The 20,417-nt window shown below is 41.3% G+C and overlaps 1 protein-coding gene and 1 long non-coding RNA gene across 7 annotated transcripts in view; both read right to left on the bottom strand.

Moving 5' to 3' along the window:
* Positions 1-13,289, bottom strand: part of DLG1 (discs large MAGUK scaffold protein 1) — a 165,362-nt gene extending 152,073 nt beyond the window's left edge. For 5 of the 6 annotated variants that reach the window (XM_065674877.1, XM_065674878.1, XM_065674879.1 and 2 more), the window contains exons 1-2: positions 12,947-13,039; positions 12,514-12,645 (exon numbers count right to left, since the gene is read on the bottom strand). In XM_065674877.1, the coding sequence (XP_065530949.1) occupies positions 12,514-12,645; positions 12,947-12,965 (151 nt within the window). In that variant the 5' untranslated portion in view covers positions 12,966-13,039. Of the gene's footprint in view, positions 1-12,513; positions 12,646-12,946 lie in introns of all 6 variants that reach the window. The other variant, XM_065674882.1, reaches the window with a different exon arrangement.
* Positions 13,290-15,447: 2,158 nt separating this feature from the next.
* On the bottom strand, positions 15,448-20,130 carry LOC136010945 (uncharacterized). Its single transcript, XR_010611091.1, has 3 exons — positions 20,053-20,130; positions 19,855-19,924; positions 15,448-16,840 (listed from the first exon to the last, which is right to left on the bottom strand). It is a non-coding gene; the product is annotated as an uncharacterized LOC136010945 (long non-coding RNA).
* Positions 20,131-20,417: the final 287 nt, after the last annotated feature.

Raw genomic sequence — 20,417 nt, 5'->3', positions numbered from 1 at the left:
AAGTACAAGACACGAAATTTGCTACCATAACTATAAACACATCCATCAACACTCACATTAAAAAAGGATAAAATTAAGACGTCTGAAAAGTTATAGGCCAAGGAAAGGGGGCAGACAAAGAAGAAGTTGTCTTGTAAAGATTTTGGTCTCTTCTGTGAGGTATAAATCTGCTAAAGAGGAGTTGTAAATTACACCAACTTCACAGAAGACAAATATATAGATATAGTTGGTCCAAGAAATAAATAGAACCCAGGCACAAATAAGGACCCTGAACTGCAGAATCTTGTAGTTTTCAACAGCTGTTCAGGGTCATAGCAGAGACACAGCAACTGACCCTTTTATAGACCTGTACCACAAAAGATAGACAGTCCAGTCTTAGATTTTTATATATATATATATATATATATATATATACACATACACACACACACACTGCACTCCTGCTCTCTACTAGTCCAGAAAACTGCAATTCCAAATTCCATTTGTATCTTTTATCTGAGCAAGAGTCTGCTTACATTAATTTTTAAAGTTATACTTGCTCTTAGCGCTGCTGATTGGAAGAAGTAGCAGTGTGGGTTGCTGAAGATGTTAAGTGACCTAGATATACAGGAGCAAAGCAGCCTAAGAGATACAAATTGCCTTTAAATCCATCTTTCACATTAGCTCCCTCAGTTGCAAATTTGTCTTGTAGCTGCATTAACAGTAATACATCAATCAAGCACACTAAGGTACTTCCCCCCCCCCCCCCCCCCCCCGATAAGAGTACTTTGTATATTAATATATGCAGTGGTTTAAGTTGATTCTATAGCTGCAATCATCAGCAAGCAAGCCAGGAAGATCACTACATTATTTATGGGAAGGGGCTATTTGTGCAACTGTTTTGCAACAGAAATCTAGGGCACCGATTCTCAATTCTGCTACTGTTCTTTTAAGTCCCTGCCAGTGGAGGTAGCCATTTATTCATACTGCAGAATGACTTGTTTCAAAAAGCACATTATTTCCCAAACATCTTCTCCACTTCTCTATTAAAAACACCACAATAGGCTTATTACTGAAAGATGTCAGAAATATATATACTACTTATTATGGGGATTAGTTTCTGTTTCTCCTGAACTTGCTCCAAAATCCCTTAAGTTTCTAGGAACTTGGTGTCTATATAATATGTACTTTCTTAACATTTATTTATACTTTTGCTATTCAGAATGCAAACATTAAGTACTTTGGAATGTAGGCAAGCAGTCTATGCACCCTGTGCATTAGGCCCACAGAGAATGAGTGCTAGACACTTAGATTTTTTTAAATACAGAAATTCAGGCCATACCTCATTCAACCTAAAATATTTCTTCTTCTGGTGTACTGCTATGTATCAGCTCACAAAAATATTTAATCACATGAGCACACTTAAATATCTACTTAAGTCATATTAATCAGTGGATGCATTATTAGTATATGAAAAGTTCTACGATTTTCCTAATTCTTACAAGTTGCAGGTAGTAAAATACTAAGGTTTTTTTTGTTGGGGGTTGTGTTTTGGTTTTGGTTTTTTTTTAGTTATACTTGTGGTTAGATTTCCTCTTGAAGCTAGATGTGCTTTTTCTGCTGTTGTTTTTTAAATGTTCCAGCCCCTTCCTCCCACATTAATTCCAAGACATATTACATCTCAAACTAAGTTACAGAAAAATAATTCAAATCAGACATCACACAAGAGTAAAGCAAAACACAGATGGGGAACATTTCTAACTAGAGGGGAAACTCTAGAACAGCTGACTGACACTGAAAAAAATAGGAGAAAAGTTTCAGGAAAGCCAAATTGACAAAAAGTGATTTATGATAGGCAACACAGAAAATCATCCTGGAATCATATCAGCTTACAAGTAAAACTACATTAAGTGACCAAATCAACAATATGTGGGATGGCAACAAGAATAAAAGTCTACACAAAGCAAGTGACAGACCACCAGTTTTGAAAAGGAGAACTCTTACGAAACAGGAAACTTTTCTTATTAGTAGTGTGAAAAGCTAAGCAGTGGTAACAAACACGGGTGGTTTTTTTTTCCACTATTCCTTACAGTAGACACTGACCAACTGAAAGCAGTTTGCTGGTGTACTCCCTGCTCCCTCTTGCCTCATATTCTCCACTCAGTTTTGATCTTTGAATAGGTTCATTCACCAGTATTGTGATACACTAGAAGCCAAAACTGCTCACTATTAAAGCAAACAAGAAAGTTACCTACCCAGTATAATTTCAAACCCAAATCAACTTCACAAGGGAGTTCCAGGTTCACTAAATCCACAACACAGTAATTGAGAGAGCAGCAGAACTGCAGAAGGAAACAAATTCTTAAACCACCTTGTAAAATAAATGTATTTGATGGCACTTCAAGAGCCTACAACAATTCTGTCTAGAGGATCTGCCTCTGAGGACAAGGATTCCAACTGCAACATGACACCATTCCTTCAGATAGATTTCTTCCCTGCTCCTTAGTAATCAGACACAAGGCCTCTGCTTGCCATTTCTACTGGTATGCAGAGTGTCTGATACTTTTTGCTATATATTCATAAAGTGCACTTGTAATCAAGGGTATCTTAACATCAGCATGTTCTAAAAAATCTCACTGTCAAGGCAAGCTCTCTACATGCACCCTTCCTATAGAACGGAATAGGTAATTTTAGTATAGTCAGCCGCTAAAATAAAGCTGAGCAGAATTCTTCTCTGCATTCACTTACGCAGGAACCTTTTGACAACAGTAACTTTGCAAGTCAAAGATCAGATACCTGTAATTGCATTTTCTTAAGGGAATGGTGTAACCCCGTAAACAAGGTGTTGGCATTACTTATAACAGACCACGAGCCCCATGCTAAGCTAATAACCAGGCATATGAACTTGTCTTGGCCTACCTGGAGCTCTGTTTTAGCTTGTCCAACTTTAGCAGCAATTATCTAAAGACCAGGTGACTTACCTAATCTGAATAGCTTTCACTTAGCTTCAGATGATTGTGTGATATAACACGTATTTTAATAAATATTTATATATAAAATACATACAACTTACACATTAGCAAATAATACTTAAATATTTAAGTATATAAATCTGCATACAAATGTTCTCTATATTCCATATATACTTGTATGTAAAACCACGAGGGTTTACATCACTCAATTGTCCAAACCCAAGTAAAAAGCTATACTTAGCTACACGCACACACATAGATTATACATAAAAATAAGAGTGTGTGTGTATTTCTGTAGCTAATAGGCATCATAACAAACAGTTATTCTGTAGAGAATGAGTTACCTATGACCCCAGAACAAAAAGCTGCATAGAGGAGCCCAAGCACAAGATGACAGCAGAGGCCTTGAAAATAAAGGCACAGGTTGATATTGGAGACTTCAAGGTTAAAAGCAACTCACCAACTGCTAATTACTGGTCAAAGGAGATCAAACTTGTGAACTTGGCAAGAACAGTTTAAGGGATGACAGAATAAAGAACAAGCATCCAGCATATGTAAAACAGATTGGATATGCAATAAATTCAATTGTAATATGGAACTGCAAAGTACTGAAGGACAAAGCACAGAGCATATCAGCAGTCAAAAATAACCTCAAGAAAACACAACAGTGAGAAGAAGCGATCAATCCCATACAACTCCATGGGAAGCACACCCTGTACCACTCAGTCTCCCATTCCTTGTTCTTCCCTGACCATATTTTAGTATGTTCTGGCTTTCTAACAGTTATTAAGCAACTCACTGCATTTTTTTTTTATGTGAAAGTTATTCAGGTAAGTGATGTTGGACTTTTAATATTATGGTATAGAAGGAATCACTAAAATTTCATGGGAGTTTACTACTAATCTCGTGGAAGGAGGTTGTAGCAAAGGGGTGCCAGTCTCCCAAGTAACAAGTGACAGGACGAGTTGTGCCAAGGGAGGTTTAGATTGCATATTAAGAAAAATTTCTTCTCCATATCCGTTTAACACTAGTAAACTAAAATTTAAAGTATATGCTTAATGATTAACAAGAAAATACAAAGAAAAGCTTCATATCTATTTACCGAACAATGATCAGTCAATGAAGTATTCTCTTTGTGCATTCATCAGTTGCCTTGTGTCATGGTTTGTGCGTCTGGACAAAAATAAATGTTTGTATTCATACTATGAAAAGTGAAAACCAACCTCATCACAACCCATGTAAAGCCCCTTTCAAGGTTTGTTGTCTTATTTTGGTTTGGGGGTTTGTTGTTTAAGGTTTTTTTCTTCTTTAAAAACAGACTACTGCTGTGTACAATAAAAACTTCTTACAAACGAAAGTTAAAAGTTGCACTGCAGCTTTCTCACCACTCAAGTTCTATTCTATGAAACCCTTTGCTACAGGCTACAGCATCCAACTACTCATCCTCAGTGCTTCCACTTTTTTCAGCAACTTATGTCCCACACTTTGAACCTCCCTTCAGCATACACTTCATTAAACTCAAATTCCAGGTGATGCTATTTTCCTCTTCTAACACAAATGCTCCTTAATTTGCACTCAACTGAAACTGCCCTCATCTAAACTCAGATCTAGCTATTTGTTTTTATTCCTGTAGCTGCTTTTTGCAGTCAGACATGTTCAGCTCCTTGCCAGTTTGTCCACTTACGCTTTCCAAACTGTTCATTTGTGTTTTCCTCATTGCTTACTAATCATCTTGCCATATCTGCACACTGTCCCTTTCCAGTTTCCCTCCAGAAACCTACAGGGTCTTCTTTACATTCAGAACTAAGGTAGGGAACCAAAAAAAAAAAAAAAAAATCTAAGTTGTCATCACATAGCCAAAAAACTGACATCATAATGTTCTGCTCTTCCAAACTCTTTTCAGTTTAATACCACCTCATGCTCTCTTAGTCATCAACCTAAGCCTAAAAACAAACAAAAAACCTCAACTGAAACTACAAATGAACTCCCAGTTATCTCACTCCCTACAAATACCTCAACCCCAAAATAACATACTATTTTTCTCCAAACAGTGTATTTATTATTGCCTTTAGTTGGATCAAAAAAACTGTCAGGAACAAGTGCAGTTTTACTGTTAAGTCTTATTTGTAGGATGTGCCCTAAATAGCGTCCATACAGGACATAACAAAACCGAAGAAACTATTTTTGGGATGAGTTCACTCAACATTCCAAGTAGAGCTTTCACACACATACTGTGTGCTGCTTCTAAGCTCTGCTTAGAAGAAACTAATGCTTGTGCTGTCTCCTCTGCCAACAATAACCTCAGAGGCTCCAAGGTAATTATCTGACATTGTTAGCAATACAAGGATGGGTAGCATCACATCTCCACTAGTGGTAACATCCAGTATCTCCACTAGTGGCAATACTTGCGCATTTCCTGCACCTCAATTCTAACCATGTTTCTGAAAACAGGACTTAAATTTGTAATGCTGACACAGTTTCTCCACACGTTTTCCTTACTGCACCTCTGTCTTAGGCCAACCTTTTAATTTCAAGCCAAAATAACTTAGCTTTTATGAGAACTTGGCTGGGAAGGTACTTACACACAAGATTCCTATAAAAGCTTTACCAAAGATCTCTAGAGCTGCCCCTAATTTGAAGAAGGAACATGAAGCTAAGGAGGCTATTCTAGTGCCAGTCCTACACCTTTTGTGGTCTTTTAACACTCTTGCAAATTTGGCCTAGTTATAACTCAGGAAGCCATCTGTGCAAGGAGACTAGTCAACTGCTAGAGTTCAGTTTCTCTGAAGATTCACACCACCTGCATGAAGACAAGCGCCACCCTGCAAAATACAGGCAACCAGATGCACAGGAGGCACATGGCATTTCAGCTGCAGAGCTAAACAAGATGTTCTGCCCTTGCTGCTGGGGTCACCATGGAAGCAGGCCTAAGATGAAGGCCAAATATCGTGTCTCGTGCTTTTGGCCTTTCCTCTATACTGCACCCAGGTACTGAAGTAAATGTTGAAGGAAATTAGGAGAAAAGCCAGATACCCAGTATGGGAGGAGACAGACATCAGAACTAGGGAAAAACACAGGTAGAAGAACACAGGAAATAAAGTGCAGCAAGAACAGGATAGAAGATAAACTTTCCCCAGAACCTGGAAACTATGCCAATTATTCCAATTTCAACTTTCTTTTCAGCCCCTGGATGAACAGCAGATTTATTGACAAAGTTTTCTTGTCAGTAGTCCTTTTTAATGGTGACTCTGTGAAGAGAATACTGCAACTGATAAATTCTACAATGCCGCTATTCAACACTGGATACACAGTCAGGATAATGACCACAAGGATAATCTTTTGCCACAATACTGTTTATCTGCATACCAGTAGCTACTCAACTTACACTGGTCTTACTTGCTATTTTAGGCTACCAGAAGCAGCACCTAATCCCAAAAATTCAGTACATTGCGCTGTCACACACATATGTAATACAGCATGGAAAACACTTTAAAAAGCAAGTATACAGCAACCCCAAAACTCTCCACACTACTGAATTGCACCACTTGCATACAAAACAGGTAGTTCTTTAAACAGGAGGAGCAATGAAACTGACTCATTATTAGGTACCTTGAAAGGGAAGACGTAAAGTTCTTGCAAACATTGGGACATTTTGAAGCAGTGACAAACTACACAACAGAAGTATGCTAACAAAGACTGAGTTAACACTCCAACCATCTGGACACTAACCAAAACATTTTATCCTCCCTCCACCTGGATAAAGAAAAATACATGAAGTACTCAACTAACTTTGACAATACAACCCTAGGTCAAGTCTCTCTGAAATTGATCCACCTTTGCAAAAGTTTCAGGAGACCACAGTAACCATAACCACAGTATATCACCGGGAAACTTGTCTGAAAAGCAAACACCTCAAAGTTGCAAGAATTACAGTCTATGGACGTGTCAGTCTCAAATGAGCACAGATGTTGTATTACAGAAGATGCAGTCCAGAGAAAAATTCATAAAAATGCAGTAAGGGTAGGATTTCAAAGCAAAAATACCCTGTTTAGCATCTGCAATAGTTCCAGTAGTATCCAATATAAGAGAAGATGCAACTCTCTCTAACCTTTAATGAAAAAAAAAAAAAAAGTAGTGATAAAAAAAAGGCTAACAATACCAAGAATTGCTGGATTCTTAATGTAAATATTTTTTAACTGAGTCTGAAGGAGCTTGTAGTGGGGCCTTAGTGACACTTAGAAATGGGAAGCAGTTCACCCAGTAGCCTTCCTTGCATAAACTGAAGAGCAGTCTTACACAATGACACATACCCACAACTAAAATTCTCTACAAGGCCTAGGCTGATTCGACAATTTAACTGTGTCAACATGCCATATGCTCTATTAACTAACTATATCACTGCAAGAAAAGCTGATATTGAAGTTTCACCCAAAGCAAGTACTTTTGGTTTCAGTTATGAAAAGCTTTTGCTTTAACCATGTTTGATTTCAACTTAGCCAGCAAGCACAGAAAGTATTTCCATACCAGCTAATTGAGAGGGAGCTAAAAGAGCAAGAACATCTACAGAGATGCCACACACTGCTCAGAGAAACGGGGCCACTTGTCACCTATAGCAGGAATGTGGTCAGCCCATTTTGAGGGGTACCAACTTTGAGGAGTGCTGACCCAGCCTGAAATCAATGGTTGTTTTCTGAATTCAGTTCAGAAAGTCGGTGTGAACTGCGCTGATGAAGCTGAAGAATATGTTTCACTTTCCTAGATGTTTCAGCCCAGTCAAACTGCTGATAAATCTGAACGAAGAATTTACCTTAATGCAACGATCAACTTTACATAAATTGCAGAGACCACACCTCTTTTTCTGGTGTGTAAAAACATCTTAACAGTATTTTTTAAATATTCTGTCCGATTCATAAAGCTCATGAATCCAAACTATGGTTAAAAAACCTTAATGGTTACCAGGGGGGAGCTGTTCTTTGGTTCAGTCAGGATTACTGAAACCACTACATTTTCTTCTTCAAAATTCCCACACTGGATATTTAGCATTAGGAATAGCCAGTGTGTAAGCACAATTCTCAAGGCAGATCTTTATGCAAAAGGACTCCAAGTGAAATACATCAGACCGCTTACACATATGAAATTCAGGACATTCAAGCTCCCCTAGTCGAATCTGCCAATTTATACCAAAAAGCCTCTGTATGCATAGCTATAAAATAATAAATAGGAAAAAAAATAGAATCATAGATTCAACTAGGTTGGCAAAGACCTCTAAGATCGTCAAGTCCAGCCTTTACCCCAGGACTGCCAAGTCCACCACTAAACCATGTCACTGAGGGCCTCATCTACACAGTTTTTGAACACAGGGACAGCGCTTCCTTCACCTCCCTGGGAAGCCAGGGTATCTGCTTGGTTGGCCTTCCCCCTTCACCCACAAACATTCAACCTCCTGACAATATTAAGTTCCAGGCAGTCGATGCACTCTGACATACAATGCAAACCCACTGCCTCTCTTAGCTTGCCTATCCTTTCTGAAGAGCCTGTAGCCACCCATTGCAGCACTCCAATAATGCAAACTGTCCCACCACTTAAGACAGACACAGCAAGAAAGGTAACACAGCCAGCTTCACTGCCAGGGAATGTAGAGACGACTCTTTCAGAATTCCTTTGTTCTGACACCTGTGTAAATGGAGGTTTACTGTCAGGAAAAGAATATTTTTAAAATAGTAACCTACTTTATGCTTCCAGCTATAACTAGTGACAATTTTAGAAGACTATTTTAATACGGTCAACTGGAGCACTCAACCCATTAAAAACAGACGTAGAGTACACAAAAAAGATTGTGTGTAAACAGAAGTCTGGTTTTTCCCTCAGAAAGGCTAGACTTATGCACACATATGCTCCTCTTACATCTTCAGAAAGATAAATACATCATATCTATACCTTCACAAGAACCTGTACCTTCTCAAGAAGGTAAAAGTGCCTAAATTAGAAGCACAACTTCTCTGCAGAATTATTACCTCACTATTTGAAGACAAATTTAAAATTCTTCACCAAAGTGAAATTAAGTATCTCATGCTTCCATATGTGGATATTTTACTTCGGTGTCTTAATAACTCAGTCACCTCTCTTATCATCAGAGTATCAGTAACAAGCTGTTTTAACTACAACCAAGAAATTACAAGCTAGAAAAGATACCATACAATTCGCAGCCTGTGCAACGGGAAATTTATTTAAAACTGACACTATTCTCAAGCCAATTTTAATTACAGGCCCTTGGTATTCACTTAATTAAAGTTCTAGACATCATTACACTTGGCTAGTTGAAGCAACAGCAATGGGAAATACCATGGGCTTTTTCACAAACTGTTCTAAGGAGCCACATTTGGTTATCAGTTGTTACTACTATAAAGTTCTTACAGTTATTTCACTTAAGATACAACACCGCTGTGATGTCAATTTCAGAGCAGTGGTTGTTCACACTGACTGGCTAATGGTCCAATTCAAACCATTTAAAGCCATAATTACATATTTAAGAACCAGGTCAAATTTGTTGATTGTTGAGCAACAATTTAATTGACAGAATTAAAAAGAGAGGACAACATAAAAAAAAGGGCTCAAATATAAAATAATACCATTTCCTTTTCAGCATCCTAGTGCAAATTCAGGGAGAAGTACCCTTTAATTACTTTATGTGTACCTAAATATATGAAATATTGAAAAAAATCTGCAGTTTTCAGGAATATTTCATTTCCCCCATTATAAACGCAAAGATATATTTCTGTGCATAAAGTGATGTCTATTTATTGCTTGAAAGAACAGCATTTGACTGCCAAGTTAAAAAGTATACTCAAAAGATAACATGAAGTTGACAGCAGATCCTAAGTGCAGCCTTCACAAACATTCTCACCTACCAAGGACAGGCAGGTCTTGGAGATAGTACAGTAACTTGGGAAAAAAAAAAAAAAAAAAGCACCACCAAAAAACGGCACACAAACACCAAAAAGACAAAGCAAAACAAAAAAAAAACACCATTAAGTTCTCTTTCAGTATTATTTTATTAAAAAAATAAATAAATAAAAAACCCACACACACACCAACCCACAACTGTAAGTAGCACACTTTCTGAAAGAAGTTATCTATAGGAGAAATAACTTGGTAGTTGAACCTGAAAATTTCTGTCAGAACAGCATCAGGTATTTAAGTTGGGAACAGATCACAACTTCTCTATAAGGCACACTTAATCAGCCACAAAGTAACATGAAATGCAGTATTCAAGGTAAGCTTACCCTGGAGCAAAACTGAATACTTCATTCAGCCTGCTCCCAGATCTTCAGAGAAAGACAACAGGCAGGAACAGGCTCAAGGTCTTTCCAGTAACTGCATCCATCCTCCAGACTGCATCTTTTCCATAGAGTCCCCCAATTCTTTACCCCCATCATGCAATAGTCACAACATAAAAAGATGTTTATAGGAAAACCATAGCCAGGAGCACCCTTCCATAAACAAGAATTCCCCTGACATATTTCCATGGAAAGGAGAAAGACCCAAGCTGACAGCATAAATTGCTTGGGAAGTACTAACCTTGTGTGTTACCACCTTTCAGAAAAGCAGTTCCAGAACATATGCATACACTGTAACAAACAATTATACACTGAACCAGTAAATACAAAGTTAATGATATATTCCCAAAAACCTGACACCCCTTGCACATACACAAAATCTAGGGTCTTATGATCCCAATGTGCAACATCTAACAAGGCCAGAAAACAGGCCATATAGCCCACCCAGGGAACAACACATGTTAGTTTTACACTCTTGCAGAATGAAGCCAACAGACATGAGGCTGCCTGCTGTTTCAAGTTTAGTGCTACTAGTAAAGCAATGAATAACTGTATATGGATATGAGAAGAAACTATGTCTTGCAGGTTAGAATATCGAAAGCTAATAGATGGGTATCTTATTGAATGAAGGGGAAAAATGGATTACTGCATGGATCTTCAAGAGGATTTTTTTTTTTTTTATAATAACAAAAAAAAACAAACAACCACACCACACATGTACACACCCAGAACAAGGGAAATGGTAGTCAACACTGAAGTTTGCCAGGTGAAAATAAGAAGCACAACTGCAGTACATTAAGATTCTGGTACAAGACTTCAACGCTGTGATCACCAATAGGTGAATCCTCTTCATATGTATCCCACAAAGATTTTCTAGCATTTCATCACAGAGTTGGTTAACAACAACTGAGTACTGAAGAGAAATTCACAGAGCTCCTCTAAGTAGAAGATTTCTGTAACTGACCTAGTTTCACAGCTACCTTTCATAAACATACAATAAGAAAGACACAGCAAGATTACTATCTTCTGAAAACCTACTTAAGATAAATAAATGCTCCAGAAGAAAACACTCTCATGCAGGGAGGCATGTTTATGTCTTGCCTGTCCTGTGTTTCTATCACAACACAAAAAGATATTTCAAGTCCAGGCTGGACAGAGCCATAGGTGACGTGGTCTAGTGCAAGGCATCCCTGTTCATGGAACTAGATGATCATAGGGTCCTTTCCAACCCTAACTATTCTACAATTCTAGGCTGTGGTTCTATGAACTAAGATACACACTTGTATGACACCAGCCACACAGTACGCCAAATAACAAATGTAGCTACAATGTTTGTTACCGGTACAATTCAGACACAGGTTACTTTGTTAGAAAACAAGCATGCAGAAATTTACAAATTTTACTCCAAGGTAAACCAACAAAGCCCTTTCATCCATTAACTGTCATAAAGATAGTAACAATCAAAATCAAGGAGAAAATGCAGCTCAGTGCTTCCCTGCAGAAGTTTCCAAATAAAGTCACGATTCTGAAAGTTGTATTTATGCTTCCCCCCACCCCCCAGACGTTCATGCAGGAAATTAAAAGCTACATATAAGTAGTACAACAAGACTTGTGGGAAAATTTTAAGTGAAGCACTATAAATTCTCTAGAACTAAGTGTTTTTGCTACACTTTAATATGGAGGGGGGAAGAAAAAAAAATCACTGTACTATACCCTGAGGCATTAGAAGTTTCTTCTTAAAGTTAACTTTGCACTTCAGATACATGCGTTATGATGTTTCTAGAGTTTCTTCACCAGGAACATTTGCCTGAATCCAACTTCACATTACAATCATTTCAACTCATTAATTAATCTGTTACATACAGACTCATAGAAAAAAAAATTAAAATAAAAAAAATACTCCTTAGAAAATTTTCAGGCAAACAGGTATGTGGAAAACCTGTCTAAAGTAATCGACAATAAAAAGTCACAGAAGAAAAAACTGCACCAGTTTCAAGCAGTTTGAGCTAGTCAAAAAAACTCGAATAAAGTCGGTATATGAAAGAAGCGAACTGTTGCTCTCTAACAGCACGTGTGTTACTATGCTAAACAAAAACACAACGACAAAAAGCACGTGGCTTCTAACATAAGGGCAAAATACCTTTTCTTTCTTCTTAAGGCTGCAAGTGATAGCATAAACAAGAAACGATCGGCTTAAGCACAAACGGAAAGAAGTCAGCCTTTACCTATCAAAGCCTGGAAAAGGTTACTTTGAAAGATACTGATGACACGCTCTATGGAGTTTCGCAGCTGCCGGTCCTCCGCCTGGCTCAGCTTGGAGCGGTATTCCTCCAGGAGGCGCAGGGCTCGCTGGGTATCTGCAAGCGGAGACCAGAGACACGGCTGACCCTGGCGCACCAGGTAGGAGGACGGGGGATGCATGCACTCGCGGAGAACGAAACGAGCCCCGCGGTCGGGACCGCCCCAGCCCAGCCCGGCAGCTTCTTTGTTCGCAGCTAAGAAAGCGCGGGCGGGACCTTGCCCCTCGGCAGACTCGCACCGCCCGCAACCCGCGGACCAGCGGCCGCCCCTCCTCGCCCGTCCCGCTGCCGCCGCCGCCGCCCGGCGCAGCTGTCGCCAGGCATCGGCTCCGGCAGCCGCTCAACACCCAGCGCTCACCTTGCTTCCGAACAGGCATGGCGCTCCCCCGCCGACCGGCACTCTGCCTCACAAACTTTGAGCCCGACCCGGGGCGGCGCGGCGGGGGCGGCGCGGCGGGGGCGGCGGCGCGGCTCCCCCTGCCGGCCGGGCGCGGGAGGGGCACGGCGGCCGCCCCGCCTGACTGACCCGCCGACCGACCCAACCGCACGCCCGCCGGCCGGCTGGCTAAGAGAGCAAGCGGCTCCGCTCGGAGCTCTCCCCGCCGGGCACCTCCGCGGGAGCCGGGTCGGTCGGACGGCGTGGCGGGGGGGCCGGGCCGGTACCGAGCCGGGCAGGGCAGGGCTGAGGCACTGCCGCCGCCTCCCGCCCGCACTGCTTAGAAATTCCAAACTTTCCAGCCAAAATGGCGGCCTGGAGGCTGTGGGGAGCGCGCCCCCCCCCCCCCACGTGACCGGGCCCAGCGGCCGCCCAATCAGAGCTCGGCTCGGGGCCGGTACCTTGTCGGAGGAGCAGGGGGGGAGGAGGCAAGGTGAGCGCTCGCCGCCCGCCTTAAAGGGGCCGGCGCCCGGTGGCACGGCCCCGCCCAGGCCCGCGCGACGGGGTGGCGGTGCGCGGGGCCCGGCCCGCCCCGCGGGCCCGCAGGGCGCCTGGCAGCTGCCGCCGAGAGCCGGCGGGGCCCGCCCGCCGCCGGAAAGGGAGGCTGGGTCCGCTACACGGCGCCGGGCGCCCCGCGGGTCCGGCTCCCCGCTCCGCCCAGCCCTCCGCGGCCGGCGGCGTGCTGCCTGCCTCCGTCCCTTCCTCCCGCCGGCGCGGCCGGCCTCGGGCTGGTCCGCCCGGAGAGCCCCGCCCTCGAGCGTGCCCGGCGGTGGGGCCGCTGTCCCGGGCGCGCCGGCGGTGATGGGCGGTGTGTGCTGTAGGAGGGCGGGACAGGTAGAGCTGTGCCGCCGGGTTGCTTGGCAGTGCCGGTTATCCCCCTTAGATCGCGTTACCGAACGGGCACGCGGCTGGCAGCAGTTAATGGGCAGAAATGGGCTAAACAACTGTGTTGGCAGTGATACGGTAAGAGTCCCAGGTACGGATGAGCTCCGGTTGTGCTACCTGCCGTACAGAGAGCTTAGATGTTCTTGCTCCAAGAAGCTGACAGCCCAATTACACGACAGGAAGTCATGGGGGAATACAGAAACCTTACAGACCTTACCGAGCAATAAATACATAGAGCACCAGCATCCACCTGTTGCTGGGCTTTTTTCTTCAGTCATCCTGGCAAAGAGAAAGAGAGGAAGGGCTTATCTGAAGGAGGATAAAGAAATAACTTTGCTGAGGTTAACGGAGGACATAAGGTTAATGTAAGGACATCATGGGAGAAAACATGAAAAGCCTTGCTTATCTGAAAGTTTAAGAAGTGGGTTGTGTAGGCTGACAGCATGGACTGATCAGGATCATGAAAGCTGCTTTCTAAAAATTGGCACAGAAATAGTAATGAAGTGCCTTCAAAAGCCGTACAAACAGCTTGCTTTTTTGCATGACAGCAAGGAGGAGACAGGGCATAGAAATGGGTGACTTGGATAGAAACATGATGATCTTTGTGGCATGTTCTAAAAGCCTATTAAAGGGAAAATGTATATTAAAATTGGTGAATTTAGGAGTACTCAGATGCTTGTACTGAGGGGGAATGTTACTTATTTCTCAACCAGGTAGACAATCAAACAGAACCTCAGATCTGAAACACTTCAAACCCTGTGTGGATGTGCATGAGAGGCAGAGAGGACTGAAAGTTCAAAGCAAACGCTGCTGATGTGATTTTTTTTTATTGAAGTTTGCATTTTCATTTACACTTTTTTGATTTAGGCACAACTAAAAATGTACAAGAGCTTATTCCAGGTACCTAAAAAAAAAAAATCTCCTGGACAACTCTTGCAAATTTCAAGTCTAAAAATCAAGACTAGATTTGGCTGTAGCAAAGTCCTAATTTTACAGACAACTTACACTGCAAAAAACCTGACCCAGATCAAGAAAAGGCCTCTTTATCTCTTCTCCCCCTCTCCTCAGTAGTCCCATGTTTTGTAGGTTTGCACCAGGAGTTTCTTCTCCTCCCACAGCTATGTCCTGTGAAATTGTTCATTTCTCATTGAGGAGAACAGAATATACATTTAGTGCTGACACACGTTTCCCATTTTCCCAATTTCCAGTTGTATTTTCATACTTTAAGAATTTTGGCACTAATGGTACCAGTATTTTGAAATTTAAGCATGCTAAGCAGGGACACTGGCAGAAGACTCCATCATCTGGCCTCATCAGTTTTCCCTGTTTACAACAGCAATAAATGTACTCTAAAGGGGCCACAGTCCTCTTGATGTCAAAGGAATATGTATACAGAAGGAGAGGAAGAACAGCCTAAATTTAGCTAGCAGAAAGAAGACATCTGCAGCAGTTAGGCTGCTTTTGCTGACTGACAAAAACGTATTATTACAAAGAATTCTTTTTTTTTCAATAAAGAAACTACTTTTTCATAAACAGTATTTGATGTTTCCAAGGCTTTTTTATTTAAAATAAGAGGTAATCCCGTTACATACGGTCATTGTGCTGGGGGTAGAGAAATAATTCCATATATAGCACCCTGAGACAGCATTTCTCACTTGTTATTAATGCTCCAGGAAAAACAAAAAAAGAAAAAGAAGACATCAAAGAGGGGGTCAGGATGATGGATCAGCAAGCCAGGAAGCAATTAGGTGAGCCTTATTGTACCTCAGAGAGCTGTGTTGGTTCCCGGCACTTCTGTTTCAGTTAGAGGAGTATATTTGTCGATTGAAAGTGGTTGAACCAGAAAGCACAGTACTAAACTTCGATATATAAAGTGGTTTTGAAATTCCAGTGCATACAGAAAACCTTATGAATGGAAAATGGCATTTTTACTAGCACACTGCAATAAGAGCCAGTGCTGCAAAACCGCCCTGTATTACACATCCCTTTTTCCAGGCTCCAGTTTTCAGGAAATTGTGTAGTTCCCTTGGAGGAGGGGAAAACTGTGTATGAACCAGAGCATCGTTTGTGCCATGGCTTAAGCAATATCACTTAATCATACCCTTATAGGCAGCATACAGAAAGGCTTGTACTTAAATTGTGACTGGTGTTGTCAGCATACAAGTCAGCATTATGCTATGCTGTGCTAAACACATCCTGGCTGTGCTCCAGCATGACCCTTGGTGTAGTAACTCCAGAACAATTGTACAAAGCAGCAGCCTGTCACCGCTGTAGCCCTTTTGGCCCCAGAAGTGGCTGAGGGTCTGACCTAAAGCCCCCCCTCCCTGCCTTCATATCTCACAGTTAAAACCCTTTCTTTGGCAACCACTGTCAGTAAGCCTGCAGGGGATGCTCTGTTTGGGACAAGAAAGCAGCTTGCTTCGACGCATGTATCGCTGTACCCATTTGAAGACATGGTGTTTAGGGGGGTGTGCGCAATGGGAGCGGGAGGCTTTTGGCAGCAATGAGGCAAGCACAACACAAGCATGTTACCCAGATGTGAAGATACTTTCCATAACAGCCACCTGCTCCTAGTCCATGCCATTTGTGCACATGAGAAAAGAAGGCCCTGTTAGAGGCTAATAAAACCAGTTTACAAACACACAGTGAAACAGAGACAGTGCTTTCCCATTTTGAGAAACTATGCCAGAGCTTGTTGGTAATTGCCTGCTCTGAAAAATCACAATAGTGACCTCTGCTAGGGATTTGTACCTGATCATACACCAGCTCCTATCTCCTCAAGGCAGGCCAGCTGCCAGACACCACTTTGAAAACTGTGTTCTTTCTGAATGTCGCAGCTGGCACCCCACATAGTAACTGGAGAGGTTTGATGAACTCAGAACTTCTAAAGGAGTCTTCAAGAAGCATTCACAAGATCCACACATAACACACCTATCAACACAACAATAACCATTTGAAAACCAAGTCAAAAAGGACAGCAGACATCAGTATGGCCAAAAAAATACAATAGTAAGAAGCTCAGACAAACTCAGAAGGTGGGGTAGACTAACTCAATAAATACTGGTACATGTATTCATATTCATTTCGAGTTGGACACTGGTGTTTATGGGCATATGGCTTGCATTGATAATATTAACTTTAGTCAAAACAATTGCTGCCAGTTGAAGAGTAAAGAGTAAAACTGAAGAGTTTTTTTTTTTTATATTGGGCTTATTAATATAAGAAAACACAAGAACAAGAAAATTGAATCTTTTTATCTTGTATTTGTCACCTGTTTAATGCCCAAAGTTACCATATAGTACAGCAGTCACTACATAGTATACAGAGCAGATTATTTCCCTTTTTCATACAAAATTGGGAATTGTTACTCGTGAAAGGATCTCTGACAGCTGCAGAAAAGCTTTCACTTCACTTCCCCTGCAAACTGAGTGCAATGCTTCACAGCTAACTGCGGAAGCAATGAAACTAATCAAGCCTAATTTCCCCTAGCTAATAAAGAATGCAGTCTGAGTGAAGTTAGCTTGTTCATTATGCCTCCACTCATCTGGATTCTCTGATGTCAGATAAGGTTGGATCACACGCCACAGCCTTACTTTCCAGGAGCTGTCTTTTCAGGGGAATGCCTTTTCTATATAATCTGTAACACTGTGGGTTAAGAGATGCAAACAATTTCTTATAGAAGCATTCTGCTTGAATGAGAGCTTGGCATGGTAGCATGTCTTTTTCTGCAAGAGCTACTACATACAGCTAATTTTCATGAGGCTACTAAAGATTAAAGCTACTCTTCTCATTGTATTGTGTAGCTGCTGTCACACAACCAATGAGTCACGTGCCTGCTATATATACTGTTAACAGTCAAAATACAAGCTCACTCTTTTCTATCATCATCATTCTTGTGGGTAAAATAAGTTGCTGCCTATCACACACAGAAGAATCCAATTTTATTCCAGTTGTTAAATTCAAAGCTGTATTAAAAATCATGGTTCAGCTTAATGAAGCCTACTCAGTAGAATTTTTATGGAATCATCTTACGCATCTCTTTGATTTTATCTTTTTTCACACAGAGAAGACTGTTTCCCCAGTAATGCAAGCTTATTATTTTTAATTTGTGAACCATACATCCAGTGTTTGTCCTCATAACTGAAATTTGCCTTAGGTTAATTCGACCTTGATCAGAATAAAGGATGCCTTTATTCTTATGGTTAGAGAGTCCAGCTGAGTATGACGAGTAGACTAACATCTTCCTGTTTACAGGGAGAGTAAGAGAGAACTGGTCTTTTTTTCTTCTAATTAAAAAAAAAATTAAAAAATATTCTTTTTTTCCCCTATCATCGTGCAGTTTGTGTGCTCTGGAGTTGTTTGAGCTCTTGTTTAATTAGGTGTTGTATGCCATGTGGGTAAAGTCACCTCATCTTTCTTTTGCTCTATAATAATTATATCTGTTCAGTTTGAGACAGTTCCCAATCCTACAAAAGAGTGAATTTTATTATTCCGGTGACCTCAGGAGCTAGAGCTTTATAGGAAATGATACGCAACTTCTATTTCATTTGAATATTTAAGTGTATTTAACTAATGTATAGAATAGTATAACTGGAATGCCCATGACCAATTAGAGTTCAGTGCCTGGCTGCTAATGCTCAAACGCCTTCTGGAAGGCTGCCAAACATCCGAAACAAAAGCATACAAACCAATATTAATTATAACTGTTAACAGTTACCACCAATATAACACGCATCAACCTAGATCATCTTCCTCCACACTTTCTATAACCAGGGCTGTGTTATATAATATCAGCTTAACAGCTTCTTAGTTGACTTCCTGATGTAAAGATAAACATCATTACATAACCTGCCTATTTTAACTTTCTCAGTCAAATTAAGCAGAGAGGTTGGTGTATTGTGTGGAATGAGTGTGTCTGTGTGAAAACCTGGCCCAAGAAATAAACCCTCAAAGAGCAGGCTAGGTGCTCTTCAGCACTCTTTTCCTGGGAGGAGTGCAGCAGCTGCTTTGAGTTTTGCTGGATCAAATGCTAAACAGCTGTGTTTAAACAGTTAATTTGGGATTATTTTTTTTTAAGTGTTACCCAATTAAAACAAAATCTATTCAAAATAAATTTAACTCTTCACGTCATATGAACATGTAACAAATCCCCCAACATAGCAAGGTTATCCAATTCAGACAAAATACAAGAAAGTGCTATTAAACCTCACCATGGGATTCAGATACAGACTATGCAAAGTAGCAGCTTCTCCCAGGAAACGCAGAAGCCACTTATACTCTAATGCTTTTTCCTTCTGCAGCACACTCCACAGCACGCCTTGAAGCAGAACCACTAGCCATTGCTCTGTTTACTCTCTGCTAATTTCCAGACAGCTGCTCTCTGGAGAATCCACCTCAGCCAGAGTCCTTGCACTGTCCTAGTGTCAGCTCACACACTACAGCATCTGAGTACAAGCCTGACCCCAACCCACAGTACAGAAAGTGGTGTGCCTGAACCACGCGATCCAGTAGCACACAGCAAAATGACATCACAGCATATCACATCAAGATACCTTTGTTTTCCCAACCCAAACAATGTAGTATTTGTAGCAGAGAGCATAGGACTGTGCCCAGCTTTATGCCTCTTACACAAGGCTGAGATCTACATACATCTGCTGCCACCATGTTGTCTGTCACATGCACCTGAAGAAACAGTCTCTGTATTTTGGGTTTACAGACACATGTGGCTACATTAGATGAGTAAGAAAATTAAAAAGGAAGTGTGCAGTGATTTTTATAGGAATCAAAATCATACTTGTCAGAAAGTACCTTCTTTTAAAAGCTAAGAATCACTCTCCAAGCAAACAGTTTTCTTGCAAGCTATTAATTCACACCAAACACTATTTCCAGACACTGCAGGAAAACACTGAGCATGTAGAGCTCCTACAGTAACCTCTCTCTCTTACCTGAGATGACAGCTTGTTTAAAATCCCCTCTTCCTGTGCCAACACCTATCTTCTGCGCTCACCAGATAATCTAAGAAATAGGTATTGGAGAGCTATTAGCAAGAGCACAGACAGCAGACTGCTCACTTGCCCTTCATAAACCTCAGCTCCATCTGTAGCATTCTGCCTGCTACTAGCTACAGGCTATGCTATGGGTACCTAAATCTCAGGCTTCCTTCCCTTCTAGTATCCCCTTTTCACTCCCTGCTGGTCAAGGCTGTAAAAATTTTCTGCAAAGAGATCAATTGAGATGAGGAGTTACTGGAGCCAGCACCATCAGCTGCCCCCCAGGGCTACTGGTGATGAGCAGGCAATTGAATTATCAGGCACACCTTTCCTTTAATGGGTTTTTTTCCTCTTTGTTTGTGCAGAAGCTTTGGGAGAACAAAGGTGAGTATGTTCTGCAGCTATGTGAAGGAAAGGAGCGGTGCTAAAAAGGAACGCAGCTACAGAACTCAAGAAAAGTTTTGGCTTGTTTGGAGTTTTATAAATAATTTACACTATAGGAGCAGGGAGACTGCCAG

Source organism: Lathamus discolor, chromosome 3, assembly GCF_037157495.1.
Source record: "Lathamus discolor isolate bLatDis1 chromosome 3, bLatDis1.hap1, whole genome shotgun sequence".
Taxonomy (NCBI): Eukaryota; Metazoa; Chordata; class Aves; order Psittaciformes; family Psittacidae; genus Lathamus; species Lathamus discolor.
The sequence above is the reverse complement of the archived record's forward strand: the minus strand, read 5'-3'. Positions and strand labels throughout refer to the sequence as shown.